Source organism: Cystoisospora suis (assembly GCF_002600585.1).
Source record: "Cystoisospora suis strain Wien I chromosome Unknown contig_5701, whole genome shotgun sequence".
Lineage (NCBI taxonomy): Eukaryota > Apicomplexa > Conoidasida > Eucoccidiorida > Sarcocystidae > Cystoisospora > Cystoisospora suis.
The window spans coordinates 1-24,066 of record NW_027158491.1 but is presented as its reverse complement, the minus strand read 5'-3'; the positions used below and the strand labels follow the sequence as shown (position 1 = coordinate 24,066).

The window sequence follows — 24,066 nt, the reverse complement described above, 5'->3', positions numbered from 1 at the left end:
CAAATGCGAACGATGCTAAACGGACCGGCCACCCCTCGAGGATGTCGGACAAACGAGGACGCGGGAACCTGCAGCTCTTGCCATCTGACCTGCAAAACTTAGCTGTCTCCAATCCGGCTCGGTTGAATCGGACTATGTGGGGCCGCGACCCGCATCTTAACTTTCGGGGACGGCAAACTGCGCCTCCTGACTGGGGACTGAGTTTCCCGGTAACATCATCAATCTGGCGTACAGGCTACAGGCTCACCTCCAACTGAGTTCGACTGCGGCTTCTTCTCAGAGAAGTTCACAACGAAGCGAGGGCATTCCTGCCGTCGACAAAAGCGAGCCGCAGAAAGTTTAGCGAAGTGGACTGAGCAAAAGGAGATCGGCCCGGGCTTTCGCTGCAACAGGCGTTGGCGCTCACGAATATGGAAGCGAACGACACGGATCCTGCACACCGGAGACGACCGAGTTCACCTGAGAATTCAGTTACAGGTGCCACCGCCAGCAGACAACTTTCGGCGGAAGAGGCACCAAACGAAGAGAGTGACTGCGCACTCGACCTGACTCTTGCGTCGCCGCAAGATGAAAAGCAACTGGGTGAGGCCGCTTATGCCGCGCTTGAGGAAGACTTCAAGAAAGTCCTCCAAAGCCTTCCCCAGGATGCCGATCTCGGTATTTTTCGACAGCAGTATGAGAAGCTGTACGAGGCTTTGAAGCGGTCACATGAGAGCGAAGTGTCTCTCTTGAACAGGTTAGCAAGACACGACAGTGAGTTCAAGCCTCCAACAAGCTTTCCACTTAAGCGAATGCGGCTTGTCCCGCCGTCGTAAAAAAACACCTCCCTCGCCCTCCCAAATCACTTTCTAGGGCCGAAAGAGCCCGCACGCTGACTGATGGCCACTTTAGCACCTGCCTGGCAACCGCACAGGCCAAAGCTGCGACTACCAGAACCGAAAGGCGTACGTGTGCTAGCCTATTCTGGGTGGGTCCCTAGGTGCAGAGACCTGACTAGCCAGATCTCCGAAAACGCCACTAAAGTTGCAGCTGCCTTGGAAATCTCCAGTGAGGATCAGGCTTCAATCGACATCCTTAAAAAGGTAAACATGCTTTCAAGGCTTCAGCAGCAGTTGGGCCAGTACTTGGCCGTCACCTATAACCGCACCGTCCGTGGACGTTCTTTTCGACGGCTTATCGATATCATCCCTGACGACCAAACTGCAGGAAGTCCAACACGCTTGGCATCTCGTCCAGGCGGGAAAAGACAGAGAGGAGCTTGCCCGAGAAACGATTGCTTCATTGAGAAAGACAATTGAAGAACTTAACCGGTATATCTGGATGCGTCCAGGAGACGCACTGTTAGCCAGCAAAGCCCAGACATTTACTACAACAGACCGCTGACGTGAAGGCTGGTGCGTACACTATGCTCTTTTAGAGATCGAAGCGTCCTCTCCTTCTGACACCACCGCTGCGCGAAGTGTTCTAGGGTTCGACGTATGCTGTACTTGAGGCTTTGTCCGACCGATCACCTCACGCACACTGTGTCAGGAAAGGACTTCTTTTTGGAAATGGTGCTGCGAGCAAGACAGTCTTCCCTGGTCCACATCACTTCTCTACGCAGGCAGATCGAGGCTAGCGAGACTGAGCACAGTACCCAGGAATCGAAACTGGAGGAGTATCTCCTCGAACGAGACAAGCTTCTCCGAGGCGAGTCGCAAGTCTGCTTCAACTCAGCTTGTTCTTCGGAAAACATGATTAAAAACAAGAATGAGAGACACCCCACTGTTGCGCTGCCACTCCTGCTGTTGCCGCCGGGTCACCTTCCTCTTTCCGCATCACTTTATGCCCTCAGAGTGTGAGCAGCTCTCGGCTCAGAATTCTCAGATGCTTACGGACAACGAAGATCTCAGCCAGAAGTTGAATGGAGTGAAAAGGCAGCTTTGTGAAGGTACAGCGTTTCTTCGCCACAGCGCTGTAAAATACAGCAGGCCTTGAAATACCGTCTCCTTCATATCTGTAATCTCATCCACACCAAGAAGGGCACTCAGCCACTGCGTTTCAAAGAATGACTTCCCTGTAGCCCGCATTCTGGGGCCCCGAGCCGGCTGCCTAATAGATTGTGGGACAGCAGTTAGAACTCTCTGCAGAGGTGCGGCACAAGCAGTCAACTGAGGGGTCCCTTGCCGCCAAGGCCCGAGGTTCTCCGTAGACTGTTGTACAGACATACATGTGCCAGCTGGAGACACAGGTAGCCAATCTCGCTTCCGAAGGATGGCCGGGAAACCGCTTACTTCCAGCCAAGTTGAACCTCGGCGGTACATTAGGATGGCGGTTGGGCGAAAGCACGCGGTGTGCCCGCGAGGTCGATATGAAGCAGCAAACGGAGAGCCGCCTACATAATCACGGGCCTCAAGGCCACTGCACAATGCCTGTCACACAAGGGGGGCTCTAGCTCGGCTGTCATTACAAAACCACAGCGCAGGATGAACTCGTGCAAACAAAAGACGTTTTGCGCATCAAGAAGCTGGAAAGTGATCAAGAGCAGCGGAGACGGGAAAAGCTTGAAAAAGAGCTGAAGGAGATGAAAATACTCATCGAGCAGAAGCAACAAGAAATCCACGAGAAGCAAGCCACGATTGACCAACAACAACACGAAGTGGGTTGGCGCTGGCACTGGGTCTCAGCTGCCGAGCTGAGCACACCGTGTTAACAACGCTGTTGCTATTGTACAGTTTCAGCCCGACAAGCTACAATAAACACGCGAACCTGAGACAGCGTACCTGCTGAGCGGTCCAGATGTTTCCCCGCACAAGACCGAGGAGCTGGGACATCGTACACGACTTTGTAAGGCCGCAACACGTCCCCCGCGCCGACCGTCACACTTTATGAGGCAATTGTTCTACCGGGCGCCGCAACGGGCGGTACCTAACGCAAGAGGGCTCTTGCCCGAATGTCTGCGGGGCCCTAGTGCGGTAGGCAAAACCTTTCCCTCACTCTTCTTGCTAGCAAAGTTAGAGGAGGTGTCTTTTGAGCATGTGGCCGAGGATGTGATCTGGCACGCGCGAAGACGCCCGGCCAGCGAATTTCTGCCTGGAATTCTCTCTCCAGGCAGGTCACCTGCAAGCGGTCATCGCCAGCCTGCAAGCGGAAAATGAGCAGGAAAATAAGAAGTTCATGGAAATAACTGGGCGGATAACGGTACGAAGCGCAGATTCTTTGTCCCACTTAGCAATATGGCCAATCAGTCGCGCAGTCTGTTGCCGCACAAAGCACTCGCTGATCTGCGGCTTGGACGTTTTCGTTTCGCCCTCAGGAAACAGAAAACCGGCTGAACGAACAAATCATCAAGAACAGCAAGATGCAAGCGGCTAACATGTTAGTGTAATGTTACATGGCGTCACCCATGGTAGCGTCTAAATGTCCCCCGCAGTAATGACTCCACTTGGCTGAAGATGTAATGTGTAACCAAGGCGCCTCACACAGAAGCGAGCGTGCACAGAAACCCACAGCAAGGCTGCAGTGCCGGGGAGCAAGGAAGTCCGCGGGTTGAGTGACGCTGGGAAAGCTATTTTCAAAGAAAGCTGTCTCGATGCCCTTGTCACAGCGCTCGCGAAGCGGAGCTCAGGGACCAAGCAGAGTTAATAAATACACTAAAGGCGGACAAAGTAAGTCAGTTGAAGGGAGTCACAGGATTTACGTGCCTTGTCTCACCGTGGCCAGCCAGGTAGCACAGTCCTTGAGCGCCACAAAAGCTTTGCTGGTTTCCCTCGGGCACGGCAAAGTGTGATTTCTTGCGCACTTGATGCAGGAGAAAGTGGCGAAGATGCACGAGTTGCTAAGGCGCAAAATGCAGCAGACGGAAGACGAGAAGAAAGCCATTGAAGACCAGCGAAGCAGTAAGCAAGTACTCCAGTCGTCCAGGACCGTTCGCAAGCACTCTCGAGCCTTGGCTGCCGGCAGTGCGGGCGCATCAGGGCTGTGTGCAACCATAATAGGAGAGGCAGAAAGAGTCGAGGTGAAATTGAGTTCTGTCGCGTGCGTGCGGTGCCGCGGCAGCCCTTAGGACTGAGGTGGCGGCGATAGCGCGAGAGATTGAAAACCTCAAGCAACAGGTGAGCCGTCTCGCGTTGCGTGTGAACGAGCACCACTCTGGGCTGGGGAAAACGCTTGATCCCCAGAGACCTCCACGAGTCGGTGGGCACCCGTCGTTTGTTGTCAAAGTCTTTTTCCGTTGTGTCACCCCCAGGATGGGTACGGGCTACTGTGCGCTCCCGAATGGGTCTGTTTGGCAGGCTGAGGCCGACAAAAAGAACATTGAAAACCTCCTCAGAGAGAGGTAAACACTGGGCGTGCGATCCGCTTCTCCGCCCTTCTTTCGAGCCAACCTCCAGATTGGAACACCGACAGTGATCAAGACTCGCGTAGCCGCCCGGATGCACGTTCAACGTGGCACGAGCCCCCACCATCGAGATGAGAGGTCTCACTCGTAAAACCGTGCTTGCAGAGACTTGCTATCCAAGAATCTCCTGAACTCAGACGATGCCGCCAAGAAACAGGAAGATGTTTTGAAGCGACACGAGGCTCACGCACTCCAACTTCAGCGCGAGATCGATCGTTACAAAAAAGAAATCGATATCCAGCAAAAAAAGATTCGGGAATTAGAAGTACATAGAAACAAGAGCGGCATGGAGCTTTCTAAGGCGAATCAAAAGTAGGGTTTGCAAGCATCTTTCATGACACAAATGAGAATTGCCGACCGGGCAATCCGAGGCCACCCAGGATGCTCGCCACGCGGATCGTTGGGATGCCCTTCAATTCTCAGCACGGCAAGGCGCAGCATCGCCACTTCGGCCAAGCCCCGGCCCTCCTCGCTGAGACATTAGAAGCCACATACGCCAGCCTAGCTGTGACTTCACCTGACCCTAGGCCCAGCTGCCTTTCTCGGGACGGATGCTCCGGGCTCGTCGAAGCGGGCCCGGTGACGGATCGGCCGAAGCCGAGGAATTCCAGCTGACGCCGACTGGCATACACCGCAAAGCGCAGCGAGCCAGATCGGTGGGCTGGTCGGCAGGGGTTCGTCAATGTTCTCTGCCACGGCCCTTGCATGCGATCCAGGTACCTTTCCTTGCTGGAAGAGCTGAAGGGAGGTGATAATCAGGTGGTCGACCTGCAGAAAAGCATTAACGAGCTTCGGTCCAAGCTGTGCACACAAAAGAGCCTCTACGAATCGGTCCGCTCCGATCGAAATCTGTACTCTCGAAACCTGATCGCTTCCCTCGACGAAATAAGTGAAATGAAACAGTGAGGCTCTCTCTACGGAGACATAGCCGGCCCGCCAGCGAAGTGGCCACCTTTCGCCAAGGCTGGCATCTCAGCACTTACGCAAGCCGGGAGTCAGACTGCAGCGCTTCCGCTCGACAGTCTCTCGAACTGACAGCTGGTCTCCCGCAGTTGTATAGCGCCTGGCCAGCAATGAGTTCTTCGATGTGAGGACACAGGAAGAGAACAGTAGTTGGCCTGATGTGAGAGCTGCCACGGGTGTCCAGGAAATTCAAGATTCTGTACCACCAGATCGAGCAGCTCAAGGAGGAAGTCAAACAGAAGGATTCAAGCCTAATCAAGGGTCACTTTGAGCAGCACAAGATCATCAAAGATAACGAGAAAATTACCAGCGACCTCCACAGCGCACAGCACAAGCTGTCCTCGCTCCAGCAAATCGTCCTCAGCCAAAAGTAGGAGCCTGCAGTCCCTCAGAGGAAGCGCACCCTGGCCTCCCTAGTGGACTTAGAGTTCCTGAGAGCGGCCCAGCGACTTTCGTAGCTCGCTGCTGAAATGAGCATGAGGATCAGTGATTCGAGGCATTAGTTGGCATACTGTCAGACCAAGAAAGTGCGAAACACAGCACATTCGGCGTCAGTCTTGCTAGGCCACCGCAGGGCATGTAGCAGCGGAGATGCCACGGTAGTTTCTAAGAAACAGCAGATGCATCTTCACGTAACAGCTGTTTGGCATCCAGCCAGCCACCGGGTATATTATACTTGGTCTCACGTGTTTCTCGACGTGCCGTCTCGCTTCGTGAATGTTAGATGGTCACGGCCCACCCCTAGGACAGCCAATGCCAAGCGAACAGCGCATGACGTGGTTGTACGTGACTGTCAGCGACCACAGTCGGTTCGTCCTGAGCTGAATACCCAAAGCAGCTCCGGTACCACCGCCTCGCCGGATCAGCCGGTGTCGCCCAGACCGTCCGTGCAACGGTTTACAGCTACCCAGACTCTATTGTTGTCAGTTACTCATCCTCCCCGTACAGACGCAGGGGAGCTTTCTAACCTAGAGTAAGTGTCAGTCTTTTCCGCCACTAATCTGATCTGTTGCAAGAACCGGCGGGTCTTGGTGAGAGGGCTGCTGGATTTCATTGCAGACAGGAGATAAAAAAGCTAGAAGCCACCATCCAAGAGGCTGAGACAGAGCGCACCAATCAGAAGAAAGAGTACGACGTGGTGAGTAGTTAACCTATACCAGGCCCTCCTTTTCTCGACAGCGCCCGGTCACCAATTCTTCGTCTCAGCCTGCTGCAAGAATAGAGTTCGTGCGCGGTGACGCTTGCATGGCAGTATCGTTCTTGCGTCCCCACAGGATTCTGAGTCTCTCTTCGAAAACTTGTGGAGTACAGCTGCAGGCTGCCTTGCATCTCTTCGCTATGTTTTTTTCGTGTGGCAAAGGATCTAATGTGATGACCGCACCGGCGAGTAGAACCGCAAGACAAGCTTTGCACCATGCAGTAGGTGTGTTCCCTCTCAGGTGCTGAGCGAAAGAGACATGCTGGGAACTGAGCTTCTGCGCCGGAATGAGGAGATCGCTTTGCTCTATGAGAAAATCAAGATACAGCAGTCCACACTCCAAAAGGGAGAAGCACAATACAGGGTACGTGTCCTCCGGGGATCTATTAACTCGAAGGCGCACAGTCAACCGCCTTTTCCGACCGCTCTCTCCCAGCCGGGACGAATTCTCGCCAGCTTGATGGGCGAATACACTTTTCGATAACAAGGCTGTACTACCTCCACTAGCGCACTCGTTCAATAGTCTCGGATGGAAGCGCGGGTGACACAGCTCCTCCGGAGTGGAACTTTATAGGGGATGAGCTATCTCGCGACGGACAAAGCAGTATCAAAGCTTTGAGTGGCCCTACCTGAAACCACGGTCGGGACACCTGTTTCCCTTGCTCGAGCAGAGTGCGGGAAGGGGAAAACCCCGGAACGTGACCTCACCACGTCAAACTAAAAACGATGAATGTGTCTTCTATTGCTCCGCGGCATCATGAAGTACTTCTATCAATCAGGCTTCTTCAAGCTCTAGACACCCTCGCCAGCCCGGGCGTTCCGGAGTCACGCAGCTAAAGCACAGATTAACACGCTTTGAGTAAAAGGAAGACCTGCGTGCGAAGTGCCTACCCCCCTACAGACAAGGCTGTCCGACATCAGGACTCTTCGGCAAAAGATAAGCGGAGCCCGGCGGGAGCTAGCCACTGCGAGGAGCCAAGTTGCATGTGTTGACGACCTCAAGAAAGAGGTGTACCACCTGCAAAAAGAACTTCTTCAGGGTAGGTGAACTCGGGAGATCCGGTCCCTTTTGTTACCGCCTGTGAACCCGCCGTGCTGCTTTTCTGGGTCGAAGAGACCAGACAGTGTGCTACCGCTCAGGAGCTGAATCAAAACGAGACGACAAACTCGACTCTCTTCCAAGGGATTCATGCGTCTCTGTGCGTCTTGTCCAATGGAAACCAACTCCACAGAGAGAACGAAGGTGAAGGCGCTGAGCGAAAGTCTGGAGAATCCCATGAATGTCCACCGGTGGCGACGTCTCGAGGGCAGTGACCCGTCAAAGCTTGAAATGGTCTCGAAAATTCAGAGCTTGCAAAAGCGCCTCATCGCAAAGACAGAGCAGGTTAGAAGCAGAAATGACGTCACCCGGCCATCCGGACTGTTGAACAAGCTCAACCTGGACACAAAGATGTGCTGCTTGGATTCTTGCGATGTGAGGTGTTGCTTATCGCCGCCGAGAGGGAGAACAGCGGGTGTGAACGCTTCATTCATTGGGGGTAGCAGATACGCAACGGATTCCTGGCTCGTCGATGCATCTACATGAACCGACAGTCACCGCGACAGCGTTCTGCTTTACACCGGGCCAGGAAACTGGCAGCTTTCAACAGCGTAATCGTTACAGCGCCCTCTTCCGGGGAGCCCCGTGTAGCTCTGTGGGCGCTTCTTGTCTCGAAGGCGGAATTGATGGGAGTCCGTGTTTGCCTCTGTCTCTGGTCCTGCCCGTAACCTCAAGGTGATTGACCGCGACATGATGATACAAGAGAAAGAGAAGCTTTATGTGGAGCTCAAAGTAAGCTCTCAGCAACCTACGAAGGGAACATAACCAACGCTCGTGTCCGACAATCAGGTCAAGCCTTCTTTCCGACAAAAGTAGGGGAGATTCCCCTCTGTATGTGGGAAGGTGAAGACCCCGCAGCGTACTATTCCTGGCTTGTCATGTCTGTTCGCTTCTTGCGGCCGCCTTGACTGCCGCACGAGACAGCTTTTTTGCTGTACATAATTCACCACATTTTCTTGTCAAAACTCATCCTTTTGCATGAGCCGAGTTCTTCCCGGTTGACCAGGAAGTTGCACACAGTGTACTGAGACTGAAACGAGGTTCGACCGACAAAAATCAAGTGAACAAGCGGTAACCTCGAGGATGATTTCCAGGGAACCAGGTTTCTCCGAACAGGCTATATGAGCTGTTTCTCAGACTCAGCTGGCAAGCTATCCAGGGCCTCAAACAGTCGAGCTCCTTCAAACTTATCAGCAGGTGAGCGAAAGAAATCTTAATGCACCCGAATGGACGCCGAGGTCCTGAAAACCTCGTGTCGGCTGTTCGGTAGGAGTTCATCGTCGCTGTTCACACGCGGCGCCTGGTGCAGCATCAGAGACGGAGCACCGAGAGCGGGGCTAGTGTGCCTTTTCAACAGCCGGACCACCGCTTGCAATGGGTCGTCGGCACGTTCGTGCCCGCGGAGTCGCATGCTTCACGTAGAAATGTTACATCGGTAGCCAGCCTCAGAATTTTTGTCCAACAGAATGTGCGCGAGAAGGCAAAACAGCTCAAGTCCATGGCTTCCGAGCTGAAGGTGTATCACCGGCAAGTAAGATGGACTCGAAGCACTGGGAGAGAAAGGATGTGTCGACACCTGGAGGGACAGCCCAGTTTGCTCGCGCGCACCGGTCCGCGCTTCACGAACCATCGCCCAGTGGGAGTACCAAGACAGGAAACGGAGTTTGTTGCCCCTGTTTCCCTGTACCTAAACCACGAGAGGCGACAGGACTTCAGGATGGTGACGGCCAAGTTCCCTGCAAGTCACAGCGTACATCATAAAGTCTTTACCGATCTAAAAGTCTATGAGATAGCTGCTTTCAATGGAGGCTTGAAATTATAGCAACTCTTGACCAGTGCCTTCGCTTGCATGTCGGCTGGTGTTGCCAATGTCAGGTTACTGTCTACAAAGACGAAATCGAGAGACTGAACAGAGAGCTTGCGGTATGCTCGGTAGACCACGGGCAAATATCGGTTATGAGGCTTTGCACTCAGTAACTTCGTGCTTGTAAGCGCTGGTACTTAGAGTAACTCCAGCAGTAGCCATCCCTGTGGCGCAGTCGTACTCCAAGTCTCAATGGCTTTCCCCTACCTCATCCGCCGAGGAGTGTTACCATCTCCTCGTGACTCGCCCGGCAACGGAACCTCGGGGTGTGAGTCCTCAGGTTCGTCTCCAGGTATTCTCTCTATGGGTCGACATCTGCGCGCTGTTTGCCAGACTTTTTGAAACGTTCAAACATACAGTAGCGCACACCTGGCAATTGCCAGTCGGCGCGTTGCCATGCAGTGCACACCAGCTATCTGAGGAGATTCCAGTCTTCCTCCTCCTTCGGCAACTGAGCTCTCAGGAACGGAGCGTCTCCTCCAACACTTGCTTTTGAGTATTTGTGAGCACTTTACGTATTCCGGGCGCCGCCGTTGTCCTTGGCGTGACGTGAGAGGGGAAAAGTGGAGCCCTTCACTGCTGCTTGGTGTATTTACACTTTTCTTTGCGTCGCTTGGTCGCAGGCTATCAAGAGTAAATACATCGAACAGAAGAGAAAGTGCCTCCAAGGCCCAAACAACAGCCTTGCGAATGCTAACGGTCGCGGCGAAGTGAGCGCAGGGGGACGTTGTAGCTGCCGTCCGCAAAGCCGTAACTTCTAGCCGGTCTGTTCCACAGAAAGAACCTGAGAGAGCCGCGAAGATCCTTTCATGAGTCCCGTTTTCTTCCAGCACATACGGGTCGCGCCGCGTGTGGGTTGCTCGCTGACACTATATAGTTCGGTATCTGTCGCACACAACATTCCACTGCGCTGCCGCATTCCAGTCAACCGGTCACCGGACAGCACCTTCACAAAAGCAGGAAGCGATCAGCGGCGTGTCAGCCAACAATCAGTGAGCATGCGGCGGCGTGTGCAAACAAAGGAAGAGTATCAAGAGTATCATTCCGCTGGCGCGCAGATGAGACTTGCCTTCGCCCTCCTGTTTTCTGCACCATCTGTGAAGTCCGTGCTAAGAAGACGATCCTACTCGTGAAATTCACCCGCCTGTTACGCTTTTCTATCTGGCGCAGGACGGAGGTTTGTCTCCCTCAGAAGCTGGTTTTGGCCTCGCGACCCTCAGTCTGCAGTCTCACCCGTGTCAGCTGGCCGTCAACACGCACCAGGCTCGTCTCAGTCCGTCCTCTCATCAATTCAGACGACCAGGAGATCCCCAGCTGGACTGGCCTGCAGCTCGTAGCGCCTCGGCAAAACAAGGGCCGCCAGTGGAGGACGAAAACCGGAGAGCCGGTGTTCACGGGACAGACTGCAGCTTGACACAGATTCAGGATCAAGACAAGGCGGAGCCGCAACAGCAATCCGGGGACCCGTACTCCGCAGTAGATGGCTTGGGTGCTGAAACCCCGGGTGATACGACGGCAGAAGGGCGTACAAAGTCTGCCGCTGACCCAGTGAATCACGCAAGCGGCGAGTGCCTCAGCTCTCCGGCAGATGCTGCGGCAGGATGAGCTGCCACAGTCTCCTTTGTGCTGTCGGGCGGCCAACAGTTGCTTGGCTGCGAAGTCATTGTAGGCCTCCATGTATCGTATTGAGACGTTCCCTGGTATCAATGATGTTGCTATTTTGGACGGTCTGTCATTCGCTATGATAAGCTACCGAGATGGTGCTAGTCACGGTCGTCTGCGGCCACGTGTCAATCCAGCGGTTTACCCCTACGTATGGGGCGCGCTAAGGCAGTCAGCTACAGAGTTCGAGTATCCCTTTTCTCCAGAGATTGCCAGGAACCCGCGCCCAGCACTTGTCAAGATTATGCATGGGACTGCATTCGGACACGCTTAATGGCAGTGTGCGTTACTCAAAGCGCTGATCAGCATCTGTGCAACCGGACAGTGGGTCTGTACGAAGAACGTTCGCCTGGGATGGCTTTAGGTAGCCCAGGCCCCCCGAAGAAAAGGAGCTGCCTGGCGGCCACTCACGCCGAGCGTAGCCCCATATCTTCATGGTTGCAGTCGCACTTCGACACGACAAACAGCACGCTTCCCTCGACAAACGTCGACCGCGAAGAGCACACCGTCGAACGGAATCAAATGTTCTACTCACTCATTTGAATCTGGGCACTTCATGCCATTTGAAGTCCAGTCTGCCATGAGAGGAAGCCCACCCACCGCCAACTTCCTATAGACTGGTTTTCCTGACTGAAGTCCCTCTTTGGTTCTGCTCCAGCCCGAGTCAGCGTACCAAACTATCTGAACACGCTTGCGGACCCGGGGCGTAAGACCACACACAACTTCTCACCACTCTGATGAGCTAGCCCTCCAGGGAAGAGCTTGGTTGCGCTCGTGACACACTAAGGGACGTAGGTTCGCCGTCGTCTGGAGCATTCGTCTTCATGAGCTCACGGAGAGCCATAGTAAAGTAAGTGCCGGGAGGCAGCCAGAGGCGCAGCAGGAGACAGAAGTTGCTGCGACAACCAGCAATAGCCAGCGATTCCGTTTTAGTCGATGCTCGATGAACAGAACTGTCGCTTGTCTCCGGCAGTTGTCCTGCTGGCACTCGGTGATCCCGTAGTGTAGCACTGCCAGCACAGAGGGATCGTACAACCGTACTGTCCAGGGTATCATCCCATGAAACTCGCCAATCTGCTTGCTGGTCGGAGGAAGACCTCGGCGGATGTACTCGTGACGAAGGTTCCTCACCATTTACCGACTGCGTCGCCGCATGGCCCGAGTCGCCCGTTTTTTCTTTGCTACTCGTTCCGTCAGAACAGGCATCCTGAGACGCCGCCAACTGCAGCTTACCGCGATCCCTGGGAAACCATACCTCCTTCTCTTTCATAAGGAGCAGGTCAACATCGCTGTGCAAGAGCGGCACCGCCGGAGCATCTGGATCGACAGAAGTTCGAACTAGCTGCCACTCACACTTCCTCGCTCTCTCAAGCAGTGGCCGATAGCTACCTTTGCACTCCAGATCCAGGAAGCCAGGGCATCTCGCACCGTCGCCGGACGAGCGTGGACTAGAACAGTGACCCTCTGACTTAGCCGCAGCACTCGACATGAGCGACGAGTACCCGAGGGAGTCACTACCGACTCGGGCGCCTCGACTTCGCTCTCCACCAAAGCCCCCTCGTCCTCTGCTCCCGTTCCGTCCTCGTTTTCCTTCTTTCTTGTGTTGTCGGGCGCGCTCCTGCGAGACATGGTTTTTGTCTGGCTCCTCTTGGGTTGGAAGACCCTCCTCTCCGACCGTGCAGTAGAGACCTCCATTCGAAAGGCTCTTGCTGACCCTGCTGAATGCGGCGAGAGGGACCCCAAGAACCTCATGCGACAACTTATCATACACATCCCGGAGACCGGGAGGATAGATTACGCGGCTGCCAGGCAGAGGCAGCACAACATCAAATATCGAGGCGCTCTCCGCCTCTGTCGGACTTTCAACAATTTGGACATCCATTAGCGAGGTGTTGTCACAGTCGTCGTCATCTGCGGTGTCATCCATCCAGTTGTCCGACAGAAGATCACCTGGCTTCTTCGCGCCATCTTCTTCAGACGACCCCTCCACCACTGTCGACGAACCATCCTGTCCTCGACACTGCAAACTTTCGCTTATGAGCCCCCGCTTTCTACTTTGGGGTTTTCGAACAAGGTCCCCAACCTGTACTCTGTTTTGTGAAGCTCGCCAACGCCAGCTACATACGTGATTAAACAGCACACTTTGTGCCGCGTGCAGGTAGAGTTGAAGAGTGTTCTTAGGTAGCTCCTGCAGGGCACGAAAATAGTCTAGCGTGCTAAAGCAGACTGCTTCTAGGCTTGTCTCCTCGCCTTTCTCAAGCCCAGCTGGCCCACTATCAGGCGCTTGACGTGTCCCGTTTTGGACATGTGTATCTTTGATGGCATCCGCACCGTTCCCGGCAGCATGTCCCACTGTCACTCTTTCCTGAGCGACGCTGTCCAGCTCTCGCTCCTCGCCTCTCTTCTGACGTTGTCTGGTCTTGGCAGCGAGTTTTCTTCTTATCCTCTGTGCAGACCAAAGCGACGAAAGCAGCGTTCTTTCAATGTGTTGATGCCTGGCCAGCATGCGAAGCACCGCCTGAGGATCTCCTGTTCTACAAAGCACTTCCCACAAAGACTCATCTTTTTCTCCACTACCTGCTTGTTGCCTTTCAGCAAGCAGCGCTTTAGAAGCGGAGCCATTCAAAGGCGAGGAGTCATCCCCTTGAATCGTGGAAGTGACCCGTGCCTCTCCGAGGAGAACAGCACCCGGGGGGAGGCAGCTCGCGAGAAATCTCACTTCTTCGCCGGGGTTCTGACTTGCTGTTTGAGATTGGTTTTTCTCCTCTGGCGTAATGCAATCCTGCACCTGTCCCGTCCCCCCCACTTCTACTTCCACATGAGACGAGGCGCTTTGATCTGCGCAGGATGAGAGAGGAGGTAAGAGTCCTTTCTCTGCCGCTCCTGCATCACCGCAGCACGCCTGACCCTGTTCTCCAAGAATCAGACGAACCGCCTCTCTCCAGTCGGCACGCAGAAGAGCCGCGCCCACTTCAAAAGTCCTCACAGTGTGTGTGCCAAACCGCTGAAGTCCAAAATAATTCAGGAAGCCGCGAGATGACATGCCTTTGACGCCGGCCTCCACCTGGGCTGCCAAAGCGCGCACATTCTCATCGCACAGACGTATAGGAATGAACTGCACCTCGGCACCATCGTGCGTACAAGCTAAACTGGTAGGCGAGGAAAGTGAACGAGGGGGCGATTCACAAGGAGACGACCAAGCAGGGCAGGAAGGGCGACTGGGAGTATCTTTAACTCCCAGCTGGCCTGCGGAGGCGGACGGGGCGGGCGGCACACTGCGTGCATCGGGAGAGGCTTCCCCTTTCTGGCAGAAGAACTGAAAAGCAGCGGCGGTGGTTTTGTCGGAAGCACTAGGAAAGGACAGAGGCCTTAAATTGCGAAGAACGACTTGGAAGGAATTGCCCTTCAGCCCGCCGAGAGGCAACGGGTACGAGAAACAACCCAGGGGCGCAATATGGAGATTTTTATCTCGCCTCGGGTTCTCGAGATAATAATCTGCCAGGAGATTTGAAGGTGACACCTGAGTTGAGGACAAAATTAGCGGGACACAGATGTCGCTTTCACGTGAGAAGCTGTATAACATCCGGTTTCTCGAAAGCGCATCACATGGTTCTTGAACACAAACTACACTCTTCTCCCGGCCGGGGCCAAAACAAACCCCGCGCAGAAACACCTTCTATCTCGAAAATTGTGAAGGCGGACACTTCTGTTTTTCCCGGACCATAGCTATCCTGGTGTCTTAAGTGCAGCGCTCCTCCCCTTTAAGAAGCTAGGCGCACATGATTGGAAAAGAGCCCTAGAACACTGACGACGCGCACGCCAAAGGGAGATGACTCTCGCAGCGTGGAGGCCTCACCTTCTGGGGCCGAGGTGTGGAAAAGAGGCTACGAGAAACTGAAGGGAAATTTAGCACTACGACTTCACGAGAATGCCTAGGCATGGGATGCAACCAAAACAGACCGGCCCGCAACCTCTTACCCTCAAGACGGAGCACCTCTGCACAGTAATGCCTCGTTTGTCCTTTGTCCCCGCGGCTGCTAGTGACTTTTGTGCGTGCCTCCGTAAGCCTCTTCCAATGGTGTTCAGAGCATTGGACGTGTCCCTGTTAATTTTGAGAAGTACGAAGTGCAGATAGGGACCCTGGTGAGCCGGCCAGCGAATCTCCTCGGCTTCGCGATCAGAAGGCCTCCCTTTCCCCATAGCGCTAACAGCTGCCTCGCTTCGCTGGGTCCTTGATTTCCGACTTCCGAGGAAGGGCTCGAAGACAAGATCCAGTACCCGACGTTGCACATGTGCACAGGAGAAAAGCAGCTTGTCCTGTTCATCCCGCTGCCTGCTTTCTTCATGCGAGAGTAGAACAGGGGGACCCGCCGCTTTGTCCTGAATGCAGCAGGCATTCTTAATCATCGCTACAAGCGCCTGTCTGGTAGGTCTACAAAGCGTCTCTACCGTGCTCGGGCTGTTTCGTTGCGTCCTCGGCCTTCCTCCCCTGAAACGTTTACTCTCTCGTTCTGCCTCTCCGGCTTCTGTTTCGTTCTTCGGCGGCTCATCTACTGTAACAATGCCTTCGCCTCCGCCTGAGAGGGGAGAAGGGAAGAAATACCTCAGACATGCGGGTTTCACAGTCAGACGTAAACCGACGACAGGGGGCTGCCGTGCCGCTTCCTCGCGGAGCCAAGACCAAGGTTCATTCTCCGTGGCCAAAGCATCGTTCCCATCCGCCCTGTTCGCGTCCGCACCATGAACTGAGTTGGGACTCAGCGTTTCGCAGCTGCTGCAGCCCTCTTTGCTGTTGGCTTCTCCGTCAGCTTGCTCGCGTTCACCAAGTCTGCTTTTGCCCATGCCATGTTCCCGGACTCCTCCCACCGTTTTCTGCAAGAGTTCTTCTTTTGTCCGTACTTCTCTATCTGAGTGTTTTTCTGACTCTAGAGAACCCGCTCCCGTAGAAGGAAGTCGCTGCAGTAGCGCCTGGCTCTGCTGAGCCCAGCATGCCTCGAAAGACACGAAAGGAAACGAAGGGACCGACAAAAGCTGGGTGTCCTGCACCTCCCTGTTTGACTGCTCAGACAAAGATCGCCAGGACCCGTGTGTTTCGCCTTTCTCTTGCTGCCGACACTGGCTCCCTTTTTCCCTGTCTACTACTAGGCCGTCTTCTTCCCTGCACTCCTTTTCGCCAGTAAGTCTTGGTTTTTTCTTTTGCGGTTCTTTCGTATGTGCCGTCTCGTTTTCTTCGGGTAGCGGATCCTGCAGCTCTTCCGTTGTCTTGGCTGGAACTTCTTTCGCCTCAAGTGTTGAAGAGTTCCTCGGAGTGAACCCAAACCTCAGTCCGCATGAAGATGAAATCTTCCCTGCCACCCACGATACTGCAGCAGTCTGGCCTAGAATATTCGTCGGACACGTTCTCGTTCTCGCAGCGCTTCTGTCGACTGCAGCCTCACCCGTCTTACCTTCAATCTCTCCCGACAGCTGTAGCTCTCCAAGGCCGTCTCCTGAAACTACCTCTGTTCCCAGTTGGTCCTTTTCGTCTTCTTGATCGAGGGGATTAGCGTATCTGGACTTCTCCTGGTCTCCTTGCCTTACCCGGCAGGGTAGCGAGCAAGGTCCCGACCGCGAAAAACCGGCTAAATCCAAGGGGAGTGAAGCACTTTCAGAGACGAGGAAAGGCAACCGCTGTCGCACGAAGGCGTGCATCGCGCCTCGAAGCTCCTTTCTTAATTCTGTCAGCGAGGGGACAAGACATGGAGAGGAACGGGCGGGGCGAGAAAGGGATGGAACCGAACCTGCGGTGGTGGTCCGGGGAATAGACGCGGGCGTTAGAGGTGAGTCAGTTTTTCTGCTCCTCTGTTTCACTATTGCCTGTCTGTGACGCTCACGAAGGAAGCTGGAGAGATCCCCAAGAAGCCATAGCTCAGGAGACTCCGTGTTCCAGTCGGCGACGGGACAAGAACGAGGATCGGCAGGACCATTGCCGATAACAGGGGATGAGCCTGCGCTCAGAAGCGTGGACTTGCTTTCGAGCTGGGACAGCCCCGAAGAACTTCGAGGAGGGGGAGGTAGGCAGTTGGTGTGGGATGAACAGGGAGCCGAAGTGCGTACCGAAGAGTAGCAGAGACTGGAGACAGGAGAAGGAATAGAAGACATGAGAGTGACAAGTTCTTCAGCTGCTGTGGCTGCGTGACGGGCCTCTAGGATCCAGGCATTCAAGTCTTTGTCGGTGTCACCATCCTTTTCCACCTGAGCTGCATTTATTCTCTCCCTCTCTCCTACCCTTGCGTGACCTTGGCCTGCGTCCCGTCTTTCTTCTCCTTCTTCCTTTCTCCTGAGAAACGCTTGGTTGTATGCGTCAGCGCAGTACGCCAGCGACCTTACAAAAGCCTCAATATTTTGGACCTCTAGATGAGAAAAAGGACAAATTCTCGAAGCAGCCTCATCAGTGCCATTCTCCCCGCACCCGGTTACTTCTTCCTCGCCGGGAAAGCCAGCCAGCAAAGAGTCGTCATTGCTTAGCCTAAAACTTTTCGAGACGTGGAAGGCCCCGGCCTCAAGCAGCCTTTGTTGTTCTTTTTCCTCTCTTAGCTCGCGCGGGTTGACTAAGAATGGCAGTCTGAGAGGGCCTTCTCCTTCGTTGAATGCTTTACACCAACACCCGAACTCGCACGGTTCCGCAAGGCTTGTGGTGCTCTTCGACTCTTTGCCTGGGAAAGAGCTGTTTGCTCTCCAAGTTGACGGATCTCGACCTTGGCGTTCTGTGCTGTCCGCGTCTCCCGCAGTATCCTTGCGTGCCTGCTTCCGTGGGTCACAGGCCTCTACACCCTCTCCTGGCTCAGAAGCACGTGGACCCACCCCGCCATCTTTCGAACTGTGTCCAGCAGCGATAACCGCATGTGATTCACTCCCATTGTCAGCAGAGGAATGGGGAGACTGAGCGGTGAGGCAACGGCGGCACAAGCGGTTTCTCTCAAAACATTCGCATGGGAAATGCGAGTGCTCATACACCTGGAAGTCCTCGAAAAGTGTCTTCAAAGATGCCGCGAAGCCCTCCTGTGTTGAGTTGCTTCGAGCCGTACACGGACTCGTCTCTTCTTTCTCGTCGTCTTGCGAGAGAGAGACTTTGTTCTCCCCCTGCGTGTCCGCGGTGCGGGAGGAAGTGACAAATTCGCTGATGCCGAGGGACCGAGAGAATTGTGTGACAGAACCAAAGGAGGCAGAACTATCGCGTGAGCCGTGCCGTCTGCCTCCAAGCACAGGGCACCTAGAGTGAGAGAGAGGAGACGGAGCCGGGTCGGTAGGCGGAAGAGCGAGGCTTCCTTCCATTCTTGCAGCCAAAGGAAAACAAAAAGTCGGCAGTACACTTCGAGGGCGGCGGAGGCAGGCACCCGAGTGAGTAAGTGCTCAACAGAGTTGAAAGCAGTAAGTCGCAGCTTGTAACGCCCCTCAGTTGCCAGGGCGCAGTCGAAATTAGGAAGGCATTCCAGGCAATCCTTAGCCTCAGATAGGGTGAAGAAGGCAGAGAGCGTATGCCACAGGGAAAACGAATGCTTGCCGCCAGTGCGACAAAAGGCTAACGGAACCTCTCCAGAAAGGCAGGAGCCAAGAACCCTCTCCTCAGCAACCCAAGACCAGCAAGTGTTCCTGCTGCTGGAGACAGTCAGGCCGCATCGGGACGTAACGGCGACTTATGCAGCCTCGAAAAAGAGAAGCCCGGAGCCGAGAAGTACAGGAGACAGGGCTGAGAAGGAAACCAGAACGAAGAGGGAAGATAGATCGCGTCTCTGTGTGGGGCAGTCCTTCCTGTAGGCTTAGCACGCCGCCACGACTTATAGAAGCCTGAGAGACCGCAAAGCTCGAAACTCGGAGAAGCACAGAACAGAACAAGTCAACTAGAAAAATGCACGGACTGCAGCCGCATCCGCGAGAAAATCGCCTACCGGGAGACAAGCGTGTTCTTATTCTCCCTTCTCGCCAGTTCTCGTCAGAGCGTTTCTCACACACAGGTGACCTAAGGCTGCGTGTTATCTGTAATCCACGAAGGCAGGGGAGACAACGTTACGGTTCTTGACAGAGAAAAGCCAAAGACATGCAGGGACACATGAGGAGGGGGACACGTTCTTCCTTGTGGCACAGCTAGATTGAAGCGCGTGCTCGAGACGTCAAACGGGAAACGGGGCCGACCCTCTTCCCCCCGCGGGTGCATCGATCCAAACTTGCCTTGTTTGTTAGAACTCACACGGACCACCCTTCTATGTGACATTTTGGGAGTTCGGTTTCTTTTTGCTTTCCCGGACGCTTTGGGCTTTGTCCACGAGATACTAGTACCTCACTCGCATCTGCCAGGCTGGATAGCTGCGTGTCTTGCATCGCGGTCTCGCTCCCCAGAGGTCCTATCGATGCTGGAGAGAATGTGGCGTTCTCAGCAGAAAGGCTCTTCCTCTCTTCCGCCCACCTTGTCTTCTCTGCTTTTTCTCTGCTTTTATCTTAATGGGTCTTCGTCGCGTGTGACGACTATGTGGACGGCAGCGGGACGGGAATTTACCGGACGTCGCCTTTGCGGTCCATTTGCTTTTTTAGAAGCCGCTCTTTTCGTACTGCAAAAATGTTTTCTTTTCTGCGGTCAGTCCTACTGTCTTGGCTACCAGCTACCTTGCCCCTTCGTGCGCCGCTGAGCCAGCGCTTTCTGCTGGGAGTTGGTTCTCCTCGCCGGCGCTTCGCTGTCGTCCTTTGCGTCTCCGTCCTCGTTCAGAACATCGTTTCGATATGCTGCCACAGCAAGCTCGTACCCTATGGTTCTCACCCCCTTAGGAGCGAAAGAACGTCGAGACGCTGCGCGGGGCACGAGTTTGGGGGTGAAAGGCGTTGTGGCGCAAAGACAACCCAACCTTCTCAGTTTCCTCCCTCTATCTCAGGTGTCTCGCGTGTTTTTCCTATGTCACCTTCTTCCCCTACGATTTCCCCTCAACTCTCCTGTCCCTATTTCGTCGATCCCTCTCTTGAAACTCTTTGCGTGCCTTTTGCCCGGAACCCTGCTTCTGTGGCTTCAGCTTTCTCCCGTCTGAAGGGCGCGCATGCTTGGGTGTGTGCCGCTGCTCAGCCTAGTTCACTCTCTTCAGCGGTTCCGCAGTTCGGTGCTGCATCTTGCCTCCCTGTCTCTAGTCTCTTGATATCTTCGTTCACAAGTGGGTCGCCTGCATCGACCCCAACATTTCAACAAAATAGGGACACAGCGTTTCCCTGTTTCGCTCATTCCTCTTTCGCTGCCTTTCGCCCTTCCTTCATGTTCTGCTACTCTCCTCGTTCTCGTTGCGCCTCCTGCTCTTCGTTCGTTTTCTTCTTACAGCTCTCGACAGGCACCACAAAGAGCAGGGCGTATTCACCGTTTGCGCCTTTTCCGTCACCGGTGTCTCAGGAATTCCATCTCACAAACGTCCGGCGAGGCACCGTCTCGTTTGGTCGTGTCCGTGGGGAATCTGCTAGAAACTGGCACTCCGCACTTTCCAGTCGCAAGAGCGTCCAACTGAATTCTTATTTTTCCGGGGTTTCTGGATGCCCACGTAGTACTGCTCCTCTGGTACGGTCCTCCCCCTCTCTTACTTTCTGGTGGAGTGAGTCCTGCTGGACTCGCGGCCTTGCCCGGCTGCCTTCCCTCTCTTTGTTTTCGGGTTCACTCACACCATGTCTTGCTGCCACCACTTGCACCCCTCGACACTTTCAGGTTTTCTATCCCTTTGATTATATCTGCTTGACGTCACCCGAGGCTTCGCGAATTTTTGCAAGTTCTTGGGAAGAGGCAGTCTCCGCTGCTGTCTTGTCTTGGTCGTCTCATTTGTCTTTCTCAAGAAGCTCTCCTTCTTCTTCCAGTCCCTCCTCTCTTGGTCCACATGCTTCTTCGTATCTCTCACTTCCCCTTCCTCTTTTACTCCCGGGTTCAATTGTGTGTGTAGGTGAAGGGACGCGGCGAGCAGCTGAGGAAGCTCTCGTCGAAGCCTTCCTTAGGCTTCTGGCCATCCGGAGGCGAACTGAGAGGAGTGGCTATGGCAGCAAGGACGGAGAGAATGGGGCGGCTACAGGCCAAAGAGACTCGCAACGAGGAGCATCAGTGGATACGCGCGGGCGAGATTGTGCGAATGGGCTAGTCAGCCAGTTGCGCGGGCAGCAACGGGAGCAAACAAATCCCACCTACGGCAAACGCGGTGGCAGATCCCAGAAGCATTCTCGGGAGCGCGAAAGAAAACTGGAGGCAGCACAGGAGGGACAGGACCATCAAGAGGCTCTGGCGCACATTCGTACATTCTTTTCGAGCTTCGCTCCTTCCACCGCTACCGGGGCTTCCTTGGCCGAAGAGCTACCACCACGGCCCCCAATTCTATCCATGCTCTCAGCTTTTCCGCCGACCGAATCTAGCTGTTCCTCCCCCCTCAGCTTCGCTTTTTCGCCCCCCCCTCGCTCAGCGGTGCCGAGCGTTCCAGTCCACGCCCAGTTCCCCAGCTCTGTTACTACCATAGCAGACAGTGAATCCCGTCCAGAAGTTGCACGCGAAGTCCATAATGGAAGCCGTCCGGGCTCTTCCTTGTGTCCGTACTGTTGCTTGCGGACACGGGTGCTTTGGCCAACTTCTGCCCTTTCTTCAGACCTACTTTCTTCTCAACTAGAGCAGCGAAAACTTTCTGAGCTCTCCCGAGTGGTTTTGCTTCCCGGCGGCTCCCTATTGACGGGTGGGCATAGTGATCAGGATGTGGCAAGAAATAACGGGGCACTCGTACACGGGAACGCGGACGTTGCTCGGGCAGATGGTGAGGCACTGCAGGCGGGGATGGCGAGAAGTGCCGGGACAGGTATCAGGGTTGGCACCATGGAGAGCGTTGCTGTTTCTCAGCTTTTGAAGGCTGTGCTTGGGGCGAAGGCTGCTTGCCCTCCACAGAGTGTGCCAGCAATCCAAAGGATCATTGACGGAAATCATCTGTCTCCTGGTGTATGTCCACTCGACAACGAAGCCGGAGAAGATTCAGGCGCCGCGAGCTCTGGTACAGACCGCGTGGCCGAGAGGGAGTCTATCGTCAACTGGGACTTGCTGCCTGCTTTCTCAGTGCAGCGCCTGAATATCTACACGACAGCGCAGCGAATGCTCTCAGTGGATGAACGCCAAGCCCTGATAGGTCATATTCGTCATGCTGTTGCTCGGAATGAGGCGTGCGGCCCTAACGGAGCCTGTGAAAATGTCAGCATGAGGTGCGTGAAGAAGGGGGCGGCTTCTTCGTGCAGCAGTGGGGAAGAGGAAGCGAAGAATCAGCCAGAGGAGAAAGGGTTTTCGGCGGTGCTCGTGATGCTGGGCAGCCCATCGGCTGTATGGAGCTGGGTCGCGAATGGACTGCCTCTTTCCACTGCGGCACTCTGTTCCCCTGAGCTCCCTTCTTACACGGCTGTTCACGCAGGTGCTCGACAATTTCACTTCCCTGTTGACTCCCCTGTCGCTGCTAGTCTCTCTTCGTCGTCGTCCTCTTCTTACTCCGGTGGAGGTCCGTCCGCTCAAGCATCTCTCCCCCCCAAAGCAGCATCGACCACTTTATACTCCCCAGCTTCGGGGACAGCAGCACATGGGGTCTGTGCATCTTCGAGGGACATAGACGCTGGCCGGCCACAAGTTACCACAATTTCGAGAAAAGCGGATTTCGCGCGATTGCTGGACGAGTTCCGGACAGCACTCAGTGCGGGTCAGGAGAGGAGACTGCGGTCCAGGAGACAGCCAGAGCAGCTTGTGGCAGTTGCCATTGGTCCTAGCACCGCTGCTGCTGCTCGACAAGCAGGTACTGGTTATTGGTGGATTTGGCACCATTCTGTGTGACGCGGAAGAGGAAAAACAACGGGGTTTCTCCAAAGTATGAATGCAGTAATTGCCAAGAATGAAGAAGGCGAGGCGGACTTGTGTTCGGCGCGCTGAAGAAGGATTCAACGTGTAGACACTTCACTGATGCCTTCGTGTGGTGCCGCTTCCAAGGCGGGCCGCGCGTTGTTGTACTTCGCAAGTTGTTTTCCGTCTCGTTCTTTTAAGTGCAACTCTTTCTGTGGATGACCGGTCATCATTTCCTTTAGCCCTTGGTGCCACGTGTTTGAGCAAGAAAGATAGTTCTGCACGCAGCAAACAAACCTCGGCTCCACCTTCGTCTGCCGCATACCTCGGTTTATGGTCAGCTTTTTCTGGTCACTTGCCGACGAGTCCTCTCTTTTCTATGATGCGAGAGGTCATCCACCGGCCTGATCGCTTCCGTCGCGCTGTGACCTGCATTTTTTTCAGGCTTTGCAAAGGTTATTGTCGCAGCCCGCCCAGGGCTAGAATCGTGGGCTGACGCTGTCGTGAAGGCAGCGAAGAGGATAGTAAAGGAAGGCAAACGCAGGAGCCAAACACCCCAACCGGGTCGTACGGACAAGAAGGACGATGAGCAGGTGCGCGGCCAGGAGGCGATTGTGGACGTGAAGGAAAAGAACCACGATACCATAGTGACAAAAAGCTCGCAGGCGCAACGACGCAAGAGGGTTTCCAGTCGTCTAGTTGCCACAGCGGAAGATGCTCATGAGAAGGTAGAGGCGATTCAACGACAGAGTGAGGCGATGTGGCAGGACAGGAGAGGGCTCCACCCGGTTACACCAGCAAGACAAAATCGTCGGGAGGCCGCTGGGGACGGGCAACAGCATCCGGATGAGAACGTTGCCTCTTCCCGGATTGTTGTTTTGCTCACTAGAGAACAAAGCAAGAATGGTGCCGTAGTTGAGCAACTGAAGAAAAGGGGCGATGTGGACGTTCGAGAATCTACGCTTCTTTCTTCCCCCGATGGAGCGTTCGAGGAAGTGACCCCGGAGCCATTCTCGGAGGAAGACACTGCAAAGCAACCTCAGCAAGTTTCAAGCAG

At 54.7% G+C, this 24,066-nt stretch overlaps 4 protein-coding genes across 4 annotated transcripts; 2 read left to right on the top strand and 2 right to left on the bottom strand.

Annotated features, from left to right (window-relative positions):
- Nucleotides 1-392: 392 nt before the first annotated feature.
- CSUI_009505 (flagellar associated protein) lies at nucleotides 393-11,110 on the top strand (the record flags this gene model as incomplete). The annotated part of the gene is made up of 21 exons (XM_068069621.1): nucleotides 393-736; nucleotides 980-1,082; nucleotides 1,237-1,310; nucleotides 1,604-1,700; nucleotides 2,435-2,638; nucleotides 3,091-3,180; nucleotides 3,296-3,357; nucleotides 3,587-3,647; nucleotides 3,791-3,878; nucleotides 4,229-4,318; nucleotides 4,519-4,693; nucleotides 5,098-5,283; nucleotides 5,529-5,714; nucleotides 6,404-6,482; nucleotides 6,784-6,906; nucleotides 7,444-7,582; nucleotides 7,775-7,926; nucleotides 8,317-8,373; nucleotides 8,779-8,838; nucleotides 10,129-10,215; nucleotides 10,676-11,110. Exons 1-21 carry the CDS (start codon nucleotides 411-413, stop codon nucleotides 11,108-11,110), a joined length of 2,874 nt encoding a protein of 957 aa, XP_067918404.1. The 5' UTR covers nucleotides 393-410.
- On the bottom strand, nucleotides 1,848-2,941 carry CSUI_009506 (uncharacterized protein). The gene is made up of 3 exons (XM_068069622.1): nucleotides 2,763-2,941; nucleotides 2,274-2,439; nucleotides 1,848-1,996 (listed from the first exon to the last, which is right to left on the bottom strand). The coding sequence occupies exon 3, from the start codon at nucleotides 1,992-1,994 to the stop codon at nucleotides 1,863-1,865; it is 132 nt and encodes a 43-aa protein (XP_067918405.1). The 5' UTR covers nucleotides 1,995-1,996; nucleotides 2,274-2,439; nucleotides 2,763-2,941; the 3' UTR covers nucleotides 1,848-1,862.
- Nucleotides 11,111-11,277: 167 nt separating the features above from the next.
- Nucleotides 11,278-19,498, bottom strand: CSUI_009504 (trna pseudouridine synthase). Its single transcript, XM_068069620.1, has 2 exons — nucleotides 15,146-19,498; nucleotides 11,278-14,687 (listed from the first exon to the last, which is right to left on the bottom strand). The coding sequence occupies exons 1-2, from the start codon at nucleotides 18,479-18,481 to the stop codon at nucleotides 11,910-11,912; spliced, it is 6,114 nt and encodes a 2,037-aa protein (XP_067918403.1). The 5' UTR covers nucleotides 18,482-19,498; the 3' UTR covers nucleotides 11,278-11,909.
- Nucleotides 19,387-24,058, top strand: CSUI_009503 (uncharacterized protein; the record flags this gene model as incomplete). Its single annotated transcript, XM_068069619.1, has 2 exons — nucleotides 19,387-22,965; nucleotides 23,454-24,058. Coding segments are annotated over exons 1-2 (3,810 nt in total), but the record flags the coding sequence as incomplete, so codon positions are not given.
- Nucleotides 24,059-24,066: the final 8 nt, after the last annotated feature.

Excerpts from the sequence above, each read along its gene's own strand:
- CSUI_009504 (XM_068069620.1), bottom strand. The coding sequence starts at position 18,481 with ATGGAAGGAAGCCTCGCTCTTCCGCCTACCGACCCGGCTCCGTCTCCT. Across the intron at positions 14,688-15,145 it reads AGAGGTGCTCCGTCTTGAGG|GTGTCACCTTCAAATCTCCT; the intron begins GTAAGAGGTTGC and ends TCCTCAACTCAG.
- CSUI_009506 (XM_068069622.1), bottom strand. The coding sequence starts at position 1,994 with ATGAAGGAGACGGTATTTCAAGGCCTGCTGTATTTTACAGCGCTGTGG.